General features: G+C 44.3%; 1 protein-coding gene across 6 annotated transcripts in view; it reads left to right on the top strand.

Annotated features, from left to right (window-relative positions):
• fhip1b (FHF complex subunit HOOK interacting protein 1B) overlaps positions 1-11,905 on the top strand; it is a 110,585-nt gene extending 98,680 nt beyond the window's left edge. For all 6 annotated transcript variants that reach the window (XM_048598168.1, XM_048598169.1, XM_048598166.1 and 3 more), the window contains 3 exons: positions 1,838-2,016; positions 3,753-3,915; positions 11,101-11,905. In XM_048598168.1, coding sequence (XP_048454125.1) covers positions 1,838-2,016; positions 3,753-3,915; positions 11,101-11,396 — 638 coding nt within the window. In that variant the 3' untranslated portion in view covers positions 11,397-11,905. The remainder of the gene's footprint in view (positions 1-1,837; positions 2,017-3,752; positions 3,916-11,100) is intronic.
• The last annotated feature ends 357 nt before the right edge of the window (positions 11,906-12,262 follow it).

The following is a 12,262-nucleotide window of genomic DNA, read 5'->3' as shown; positions in this document are numbered from 1 at the left end:
TTCTCCCCATATACCTCCAAAACCTTTCTTGAGGTACGTGGATAAGAAAGGTTTAAGAGGAATAAGGGCCAAGTGCAGGCAAAAGGGACCAGTTCAGTTTAAGAAACCTGGTCAGCATGGATGAGTTGAGTTGAAGGGCCTGTTTCCGTGCTGTATGACCCTATCACACTCTGACTCTAATTGTCCAATATTGTTTTGAAGATTATGTTTGAATCTGTTTCCACCACCTGTCAGGCAGCGCGTTCCAGATCATCGGAGCTGGCTGTGTCAAGAAACTTCCGGCCACTGAAAAGTTTCTTCAAAATACTTCAACAACACCTCGACTGAATTGCCCCTTAGCTGTTTCCAGTCGAGGAAGAGCAATCTGAGACTCCAGCCTCCCTGTCAATAGGCGACTCTATCCAGCTTTTGCTGTTTTTATTTCACATTGCCAGTTTCTGCTGTAATTTGCCTGTGTACCAGTAGATTCTTGTTGGCTTAGTGTTGAGAGCTTTAGAGCTAAGATGGAGTTGAGATAGATTTTAACCATGATTTAATTGGGTGGTACAGATTCGAGGGGATATGAATGTTGGTGTCCTGTGTCTCTGCCAGTTCTAAGGTTAAACTGTCCAGAGCATAGGGTTACTGAGAAGCTGGTTAGCACAGAAACCATGCATCATGCTGGGTCAATTCTGGAACCTTCTGTTATATCTCATCCCAGAACTACACCAGCATGAAAGAATCTTCATTCACACCCTGATGAGCTGGTGATCCTATCCCCCAGGTCCCTGTGCAGGTCAGTACGTACCAAATCAGTGTGTATCTTTTGATGTGCAAGACTATTGTGTGTGTGTGTGTGTGTGTGTGTGTGTGTGGCCCAAGCACGTACAAGCATAGGGTCCGTCTCTCAGTCTCCCACTCACACTTTCACTTTCTTTCATTCCTTCTCTTATCCTTTACCTTTATCTTTCCCTGTTCTGACCCTGTGTCAGTTGGTTAGTTAAGAAGGTCTTGCACGTTCACTCATCTCACAATCTCTACTCTCTCCATGTTCCATATCTGCATGTCTCTCTCTCAATTTCTGCTGTTAGTTGTTCAGGTACTTCTGTTGCTGAACTCCACTCCCCAAAAGTTTCATATTTCAGCCAGTAACTTCTGAGGAGTTAGGTCTCAAGTATTGATTGTTCTGTACTATACCTATATTTCTGTCTGTCTCTACCTATTATGCTCATCTCTCTTCCCTCATATTCTCTGTATTGTATGCATATGTCTCTCTGTCCCTGATGATTGAGTATATGCTCTTAGATGTTGATGATCTCTGTATGCCACCTCTCTCCATCTGTCTCAGTCTGTCTCTCCCTCTCTGCTCACATTTTCTTCTGCTACCTACGCTCTCTCGGGTGTTAATGGTCTCTGTCTCTTGCACTCTTTGCCTTTTTTTGTCTTTCTGTCTTTCTTTCTGTATTGATCGATTGATTAGTCTTTCTCTTGCGTGTTGATCGCCTCTTCCTCCTTTTGTTACTTCCTCTCTGCCTGACTCTTTCTCTCTTAGATAACTCAGTGTGGAGATGGAGGAATGCAGCAGGCAGCATCAGAGGAGCAGGAAAGTTGACATTTCGGGTCAGGACATCAACTTTCCTGCTCCTCTGATGCTGCCTGGCCTGCTTTGTTCCTCCAGCTCCACACTGTGTTGTCTCTGACTCCAGCATTGGCAGTTCTTACTATCTCTTTCTCTCTTAGACTCTCTCTTGGATCTTCCTTGTGACTCTCTGTCTCTCCCATCCTTCTGTCCTTGTCTCTGTGATGAGTTAGTCTGTGCTCTCGCAGATGTTGATGACGCTCTGTCTCTCCCTTCCAGGTTCATTTATCGCTGTTCTGTTTGCCAAGCTGGAAAATATGTTACAGAACTCACTCTACGTCAATTTCTTACTAACTGGAATTATTGCACAGCTAGCGTGTTACCCTCAACCCCTCCTCCGCTCCTTCCTGCTCAACACCAACATGGTATTTCAACCCAGTGTCAAGTCTCTAATCCAGGTAAGATACTACCACACTGAGCACTGACTTATGAAGTGACCACAAACCTGGCAATTAACACACCTGTTGGTTGAGTGTAAAGGGGATATGGTTGTTTTGAATTAGTTTATGTGTGTGGCAGTGTTTGATTGAGTAGATGTAGGAAAACATTTGTCATTTGTGAAAGAGAGCAAAAATACAACCAGAAACACACAACTGTCTCTAAAAAAATCCAATTGGAAATTACTTACTTCCATAATGGAGGTCAACACTATAGATACATATAAACATGTGACAGAAAAAGGAGTAGAAGGAATGGTGATGGATTGGAAGGAAGGTCACGTCGGTCATTAAGGCTGCAAGGACTAGATGGGCTGACTGGCCTGAATCTGTTGCTATATGAGCCTTGTCACTTCAGAAACTGAGAGTGATAATTGAAGACTCCCCCTGCCTGCTGGGTCTCAGCTGGTGTGATCATGTTTATAAATGGCACAGGCCACTATCTGTGGATCCAGGATGATGCAGAGTGCCATTGTTCAAACACCTCTGTAAGGTTTAATCAAGGACACAATCAAATGTCATCATCATCAACCCCAGCCAACACTCCATTGGCACTTTTCTCATTCTCTGTGTGTTACGATCACTGGGACTACACCAGAGGGTCAGCTTTTTCACCCCATATTACTGAGCATTGATGATTAAATGTAACAGAATTGAAATAGAAACATGTGGAGACTCATCCTATCGCCCGGTCACTCCGTGAAACTTGGCACAGTCGTAGCTGTCAAAGCAAACAACATCAGCGACAGGCCAAGGGGCAGCTGCTAGTCTCAGCGTGTGCAGCGTGATGCTCTGGGTTGATTTCCACCACCTCAAACTGAAGCATTGTGTTCTGTATAGTTGATGGTATGGAGTTGTCCAGGTCCAGTTGATTAGGGACTCGTACAGTGTCCAAAGTAGGATTGCCAAAATATAACGAGTATCTTAGAACAACTTCCTTCTTGTTGGATTATGAATAACTTCCTTACAGGTCTCAGTTTAACATCTCTTCCAAAAGACAACGCATCAATGTGCAGCATTTGCCAAATATAATCCTCCCAAAAGTCCGTTCTCCCTTACTACTGGCCCTACCACAGTGTGGCACTCCCTCAGCACTGACCCTCCAACAGTTAGCCACTCCCTCAGCACTGACCCTCCAACAGTGTGGCACTCCCTCAGCACGGACCCTCTGACAGTGCGGCACTCCCTCAGTCTGGACTCTCTGACAGTGTGACACTCCCTCAATGCTCACTCTCTGACAGTGCGGCACTCCCTCAGCACTGACCCTCCAACAGTGCAGCACTCCCTCAGCACTGACCCTCCGACAGTGCGGCGCTCCCTCAGCACTGACCCTCCAACAGTGCGGTGCTCCCTCAGCACCGACCCTCCGAAAGTGTGGACCTCCCTCAGTACCAAAGTTTTGGACAAGATTTTGTGCTGAAGCATCTGGAGTTGATGATTGAGCCTGTGACCTCCCCTCCTCGGGTGATCTTGCTGCTTTCTTGTGATGACTGAAACATTGACCCTGGCTGAGGAAGTAGTGCCTTTTATCCCCTGAAAGTTTTGAAGCCTGAATAGCCCTTTGCTTGTTGCTGACCAGGCACAGACTGGCTATCAGTGCTGAGTTTGTTAGTTTTCCTGTGTTAGGCATATCTTTGCAAATCCAGTCTCGTTGTTTAGAGCCTTTTCCATGACACATTTGAACCATACCCCCTCAGGTTCTTGGGTCTGTAAAGAGCAAGATTGAGATGTTTGCAGCCACTCAGGAAGACTTTCCCATGATGTTCTACAAGGCAAGGAAATATTTAATCGCCAGAGGGAAGCTCGACTGGTCGGAATCTCCTAACTCCGTTCCTCCACTGCGACGCTCTGAGAATCTAGGTAAACATCACCCTTTATTCTTCACTCTGCTTCCTTTTCTTGTGATGAGAGGCATAGATAGAGTGGATAGTCAGAGACTTTTTCCCAGGGCGGAAATGACTATTATGAGGGGACATAATTTTAAGGTGATTGAAGGTATAGGGGAGATGTCAGAGGAAGGTTCTTCACACAGAGGGTGGTGGGGGTGTGGAATGCGCTGCCGGCAGTGGTAGTGGAGTCAGATACTTTAGAGACTTTTCAGTGACTCTTGGATAGGCACATGGAGGATAGTAAAATGTGGGGTATGCAGGGTAGTTTGATCTTAGTGGGATAATAGGTCGACACCACATTGTGGCTGAAGGGCCTGTACTGTGCTGTTCTATGTTTGTACCTTGTTGTGACGCGGCTGATTCCCACCCTTCAAAGCGATTGGGTAGTTACCTCATTGGTTCCCATTCAGATCATGTGTATTTTTCTTCAGTGGTCACCTTTCCCAGTCTTCCTGTTCTGCACAACTGAATCCCTATATTTTAGTTCATCCAAACCCAGTCCCCCATAATCCAGTACACTGTCCTCCTATTCTATACCTAACTGTCCACTGAAATTGAAACAGACTGATTGCATTGCTCTACAGGACAGACCTCAGTATTTTTTCTTGTTTTGCAACATGTTGGCTTTGGAGGTAAGGGCCAGTGCTTGCCGACCTAAAATTGCTTTTAAACTGAGGGTGTTGCTGAGCCAATTCAGGAGCAGCCATGACTCAATTCCATTGCTGTGGGTTTGGAGTCTGGATAGATTTTCCACCTCTGTTTAGGTGCCTGCCTGATTGGCACCCCGTTCACCACCTTCAGTATTCACTCCCTCCAATACCGACGCTCAGTAGCAGCAGTGTGTCCCATCTACAACTTACTGAAGCTCCTTAGTGCAAGGGCAACAGGTACATGGGAACACCATGCCCTGCAAGTTCTCCTCCAAAAAACTCACTGTCCTGACTTGGAAATGTATCACTATTCCTTGTTGAGCCCTTCAGTGACCCTAGGCATTACGGGTCTATCAATAGCACATGTACTGCAGCAATTCACCACTACCTTTTTAACATTCATTCATGGGGTGAGTGTGGCCCTGCCCAAGGCCAGCATAATTGTCCAACCCTAGTTGCCCTTCAACTGAGTGGCTTTACTCGTCCATTTCAGAGGGCAGTTACGAGTCACCCACGTTGCTGTAGGTCTGGAGTCACAAACAGGCCAGACCAGGTAAGGATGGCACATTTGCCTCGCTGAAGGACATTAATGAAATAAGTAGGTTTTTGCAACAGTGGTTACATGTTTGCCACTTGGGTAATGTTTAATTCCAGATCTTTATTGAATTTAAATTTCACCATCTCATCTGGGCTGCAGAGGAACTTGGGGTGGGAGGGAAAATATTCAGTTGTCATGGTCTGTATAGGTACCAGAGACGTACATAGACAGAGTGAAGAGGTTCTGCTGAGGGAATATGAATAGCTAGGGGCTAAATTTAAAAAGCAGAACCAAAAAGGTAATAATCTCTGGATTACCACCTGAGCCATGAGGTTATACAGTCATAGAGCTGTACAGCACGGGAATAGACTCTTCGGTCCATCTTGTCCACACCAACCAGGTACCCTGAATTAATCTAGTCCCATTTACCAGCATTTGGCCTATTTCCTTCTAAACTCTTCCTATTCATATACACATCCAGATATCTTTTAAATGTTGTAATTGTACCAGCCTCCACCACTTCCTTTGGCAGCTCATTCCATACACACACAGCCCTCTGCATGAGAAAGTTGCCCCTTAGGTCCTTTTTAAATCTTTCCCCTGTCACCTTAATCCTATGCCTCTAGTTTTGGCCTCCCCTACCCCAGGGAAAAGAGCTTGGCTATTCACCCTACCCATGCCCCTCATGATTTTATAAACCTCTATAAGGTCACCCGTCAGCCTCTAATGCTCCAGGGAGAATAGCTCCAGCCTATTCAGCCTCTCCCTATAGCTCAAATACTCCAACCCTGGCAACATCATTGTAAATATTTTCTGAATCCTTTCAAGTTTCACAACATCCTTCCTATGGCAGGGAGACCAGAATTGCCTGCAATATTCCAAAAATGGCCTAACCAATGTCCTAAACAGCTGCAACATGATTCCTAAACTCAATGTATTGATCAATAAAGGCAAGCATACCAAAACGCTTTCTTCACGATCCTTTCTACCTGTGACTCCACTTTCAGGGAACTATGAACTTGCACTCCAAGGTCTCTTTGTTCAGCAACGCTCCCCGGATTTTTCCATTAAGTGCATAAGACCTATCCTGATCTGCCTTTCCAAAATGCAGCATCTCACACTTATCTAAATTAAATTCCATCTGCTACTCCTTGGCCCATTGTCCCATCTGATCAAGATCCTGTTATACTCTATGGTAACCTTCTTCGCTCTCCACTACACCTCCAAATTTGGTGTCTTCTACAAACTCATTAATCGTACCTCTTATATTCACATCCAAATCATTTATATAAATGATGAAAAACAGTGGTCCCAGCACTGATTCTTGTGGCACACCGCTAGTCACAGGTCTCCAGTCTGAAAAGCAACCATCTCTGAACCAGTTCTGTATTCAAATACCTAGATCTCCCTGTATTCCCTGTGATCTAACCTTGCTAACCAGTCTACCATGAGGAACCTTGTCAAACGCCTTGCTGGAGTCCATATAGATCATGTTTACCACACTGCCCTCATTAATCCATTTTTTTCACTTCTTCAAAAAGCTCAATTAAATTAATGAGACATGATTTCCCAAGCACAAAGCCATGTTGATTATCCCTAATCAGTCCTTGCCTTTCCAAATATGTATAAATCCTGTCCCTTAGGATTCCCTCCAACATCTTGCCCACCACCGAGGTCAGGCTCACCAGTCTATAGTTCCCTGGCTTTTCCTTACCACTTTTCTTAAATAATGGCACCCCATTAGCCAACCTCCAGTCTTCTGACATCTCACCTGTGGCTATCGAGCAATCTCTTCCCTTGCTTTCCACAGAATTCTAAGGTACATCTGATAGGTCCTGGGGATTTATCCACCTTTATGCGTTTTAAGATGTCCAGTACCACCCCCTCTGTAATATGGACATTTTCAAGATGTCACTCTTATTTCCCCATGTTCTCTATCTTCTGTATCCTTCTCTACCGTATACACTGATGCAGAATACTCATTTAGTATCTTCCCATCTCCTGTGGTTCCACACATAGGTGGCCTTGCTGATCTTTAAGGGTCCCTATTACCTCCCTAGTTACTTTGTTCTTAATGTATTTATAAAATCCCTTTGGATTGTCCTTAACCCTATTTCCCAAAGTTGTCTCATGTCCCCTTTTTGCCCTCCTGATTTCCCTCTGAAGTATACTCCTACTGCCTTTATATTCTTCAAAGGATTCACTCGATCTCTGCTGTCTGTACTTGACGTATGCTTCCTTCTTTTACTTGACCAAAACTTTAATTTCTCTAGTCTTCCAGCATTCCTTTCACCGACCAACCTCGCCCTTCACCTTAACAGGAGCATACTGTCTCTGGACTCTCATCTCATTTTTGCAGATCTCCCACTTTCTAGCTGTTCCTTTACCTGTGAATATCTGCCCCCAATCAACTTTTGAAAGTCTTTGCCTAATACCATCAGAATTGGCGTTCCTCTAATTTAGAAATGTAACTTTAAGGTTTGATCTGTCCTTTTCCGTCACTATTTTAAAACTAATCGAATTATGGTCACTGGCCCCAAAGTACTCTCCCACTGACACCTCAGTCACCTGCCCTGCCTTATTTCCCAAGACCAGGTCATTTGGCACAGGATCAACAAGATTAAAGAGGTAAATGCATGGCTCGAAGATTTATGTGGAAGAAACAGGTTTAAATTCATAGGGCTTTGGCACCAGTACTGGGGAAGGAGGGAGGCTGTTCCAATGGGACCAGAGTCATGGCAAATTGTATAGCTAGGAAAAAGTTAAAGGAAGGGAGGGCTCAGCAAAGGTTATTATAGTTTCCAGAACTAGTAGGACAGAGAGTATATATAGAAAGGGTCAAAAATTTAACTTCAGGCACAGCAGATCAGGGTACAACTATGAGAAGAAGAGCAGTCAACATAGGATTGCGGGTATTGTACTTAAATGCATGCAGTATATGAAACAAGGTAAATGAGCTTGTAGCACAGATTGAAATTGGCAGGTACAATGCTATGGGTATCACAGAAATGTGGCTTCAAGGGCTGGGAACTAAATATCCTAAGATAAACATCCTATTGGAAGGACATGTAGATGAACAGAGGTGTGGGGGGGGGGGGGGGGGGGAGATTTTTTTGTAAAAAAAAAAATAAAATGTAATTAAATCTATAGCTAAAGTGGCACAGAGATGGAAGGCATAGAATCTGTATAGGTAGAGTTGAGGAACTACAAAGGAAAAATGACCTTGATGAGAATTATGTAGAGGCCTCCTAACTAGTAGTCTGGATGTGAGGTAGAAAATAAATCAGAAGATAGAAAAGGCATGTAGAAAAGGAATATTCCAATAATCATGGGAGACTTTCATTATGGGGAGGTGATGGCCTAGTGGTATTATCGCTGGACTGTTAATCCAGGGACCCAGATAATGTTCTGGGGACCGGGGTTCAAATTGTGCCACAACAGATGGTGGAATTTGATTTCAGTAAATATCTGGAATTAAGAATCTAATGATGACTGTGAATCCATTGTCGATGGTTGGGAAAAACCCATCTGGTTCACTAATGCCCTTTAATGCTGGAGGTGAAAGAATGGGGCGGCATAGTGGCTCAGTGGTTAGCACTGCTACCTCACAGTGCAAGGGACCTGGGTTCAATTCCACCCTCGGGAAACTGTCTGTGTGGAGTTTGCACATTCTCCCTGTGTCTGTTTCCTCTGGGTGCTCCGGTTTCCTCCGACAATCCAAAGATGTGCAGGTTAGGTGGATTGGCCTTGCTAAATTGCCCACAGTGTTCAGGGATGTGTAGATTAGGGGAATGGGTCTGGGTGGGATGCTCTGAGAATCGGTGTGGACTTGTTGAGCCAAAGGGCCTGTTTCCACACTGTAGGGATTCTGATATGATCTACGAACCGCTGGAAAATGAGTTTGGAGAAGTAGTAATAGGGAACACAGAAATGGCGGAGGAACTGAATTGGTATTTTGCATCAGTTTTCACAGTGGAAGACACCAGTAGCATACCAGAACTTCAACAGAGTCAGGGGGCAGAGGTGAGTGTAGTGGCCATCACTGAGGAGAAGGTGCTGGAGAAGCTGAAAGGTCTGAAGGTGGATAAATCAACCTAATCAAATGGACAACATTCCAGAGTTCTGAAGGAGATGGCCGAGGAGATTGTAGAGGCATTGGTGGTGATCTTTTAGGAATTTCTGGAGTTAGGGAGGGTCCCAGAGGACTGGAAAATTGCTCATTTTAACACCCCTGTTTAAAAAAGGAGGGAGTCAGTAGACTGGAAACTATAGTCTGGTTAGTCTGATCTCAGTTGTTGGTATGATTTTAGAGTCCATTATTGAGGATGAGATTTGTGGAGTACTTGGAAATGCATGGTAAAATAGGGCAAAGTCAGCACGGCTTTGTAAAGGGGAGATCATGCCTGACAAATCTGTGGGAATTCTTTGAGGAGGTAATAAGCAAGTTAGACAAAGGAGAGCCAGTGGATATGATCAATTTGGATTTCCAGGCCTTTGACAATGTGCAGCATAGGAGGCTGCTAAATAAGGTAAGAGCCCATGGTGTTAGGGACTAGATACTGGCATGGATAGAGGATTATCTGACTGACAGAAGGCAGACAGTGGGAAAGAGCTCTTTTTCAGGGTGGAACTAGTGACTAGTCGAGTTTCACAGGAGTCTGTGTTGTGGTCACAACTATTCATGTCCTACAGTAATGTCTGGTTAGAGGAACAGAGGGAATTGTTACTAAGTTGCAGATACAAAAATAGGTGAAGGGACAGGTAGTGTTGAGGAAGCGGGGAGGCTGCAGAATGACTTGTACAGGCTAAGAGAGTGGGCAAAGTAGCAGATGGAATACAGTGTGGGAAAGTGTGAAGTTATGCAGTCTGGTAGGAAGAATAGAGACAAAGAATAGACTATTTTCTAAATGGGAAAAGGCTTCAGAAATCTGAAACACTAAGGGACTTGAGAGTCCGAATTCAGGATTCTCATAAGTTGGACATGCAGGTTTGGTTGGTGTTAGGAAGGCAAATACAACGTTAGCATTCATTTTAAGAGGGATAGAGTACAAAAGCAGAAATATACTGCTGTGACTGTATAAGGCTCTGGTCAGACCGCATTTGGAATATTATGAGCAGGTTTGTGCTTTGTATCTAAGGAAGGACGTGCTAGCATAGGAGGGGTTTCAAGAAAGATCCCAGGGATGAAGGGTTTGTCATATGTGGAGTGGTTAAGGACTCTGTGTCTGTATGCAATGGAGTTTAGAAGGATGGGGGTTGGGTGGGGAGGGTGTGTGGTGTCGGGATCTGATTGAAACGTACAGAATACTGAGAGGCCTGGATAGAGTGGACATGGAGAAAATATTTCCCCCTAGTAGGAGAAATTAGAAACTGAGGGCACAGCCTCAGAGTGAAGGAATGACCCTTTAGAACTGAGATGAGGAGAAATTGCTTCAACCAGAGGCTAGTGAATCTATGGAACTCACTGCTACAGAGGGCTGTGGAGGCCAAGTCATTGAGTGTATTTAAGACAGAAATAGATAGGTTCTTGATTAGTAGGATGGAGTTGAGAAACTTGTCAGCTATCATTGAACGGTGGAGCAGAATCGATGCGTCAAATGGCCGAATTCTGCTTCTACATCTTAAAGTCTTGTGGATCCAACAAACTTGTGACCCCAGAATGTTAACTTGCCTCTGGATTATTAGTCCAAAGACATTTATGATTGCCCTGCCTTCTCTAAGGTAGTTTAGGATGAGTTATAAATATTGACTCAGCCAGCAGCACCCATATCCCATGAATGAACGAAAAAACCTCCCTTTTCATTGAATCATAGTCCTGGATTTAGTCACTGTGTGTGTGGACAGGTTTAACGAGTCTGGGGTGGGTTTAATGGGTAATATGTAAATTGTGAGCTTACAGCTATGTTTATTAACTCTGCTATAAAGTTTGGCTCTTTAACTGGATTTTTCTTTCCTTGGCACTTTTCAGTGAAGAGTCGAAAGCCCTCCCTTGGTGAGCTGATCCTGCGCCACACCAATAGCCCCACAAGGGCACGCCAAGCTGCCCAGCAAGCTCTGCAGCACGTGCGAGAGGGGCAGGTCCTGCACGCACTCACTGGAAGCTCCATCTTTAAGAGTTCGGCGGAGAAACAGAATGAGGCACTACGGGTGAAGAATGCTGTTTACTGCTCACTTATCTTTTCGGAGTTCCTGAAAGAACTAGCGGCCATCGCTCAGGAACACACTGTCACATCCCCCTTCTTACTGGATGACAAGGAGGAGTGACGGCTGGACAATATGGAGAGCAGGAGCAGCTAGTTAGCACTCGCACTGACTCAGAGCATGACAAATAATAGTAACTACGGAATCTGTAAATAACACGTCTGACTCTGCAACACATCATGTTACACAAGTTCTAAACTTCATTCCAAAGAGTTTTTCATCAACATTTGGAGGCAGAATGTATTCCTCAATTATTCTCATCAGGTTTCCACAGTGCGTTGCTGATAGTGGTTCACTTCAGTGCTTTCTGACTGATTGCTGAGACACGTCTCACACTGGGCATTGTGCAAGAAAAAAACCATATCACCGTCCCCTCTCTGAACTGAGCTGCATGTTTGGAGAGTTGAGAGAGAGAGATCAATCTTCAGGTGTCTTGGATCGAGCTGTAGATTCAGAGAGAGAGAGAGAGACAAATTTACACACCCATTTTATTGATGAATGTTATGCAGAAATTTCTGCTGTGTAAATGTTGAAATATTTTTTTAAAAAAAAACAAACCTTCTCAAAGTTCATTTAGTTTCACTTCTTAATGCAACCAGAATGATGAGTTGCTCCACTGGTGCCAAGGTGAGGGGTGTCACTGAAGGGGGCTGCAGAGCACCCTGCAAGGGCATTGTGAACAGCTATTAGTTGTGGTCACATTACTATGAATGACAATAGACTGAAAGAGGGCTGCGATTCAGCAGACAAGACATAGGGAGCTGGGTAGAAAGTTAGCATGAGTCTGTCAAAAGTAATGAGATAGTAAAAATAGTAATTAATCCTACTGTTAACTCTGCACTCATTCTTACATAATTACTCTGGTTTAAGTTTGGGATAGCTGTTTTTGACTCAAGGTTCTCTCTCTTAAACTCAATGTTCTTGGGGAT

This window comes from Rhincodon typus, chromosome 6, assembly GCF_021869965.1.
Source record: "Rhincodon typus isolate 14 chromosome 6, sRhiTyp1.1, whole genome shotgun sequence".
NCBI lineage: Eukaryota > Metazoa > Chordata > Chondrichthyes > Orectolobiformes > Rhincodontidae > Rhincodon > Rhincodon typus.
Note: the sequence above shows the minus strand (reverse complement) of the source record. Positions and strands in the feature narration are given on the sequence as shown.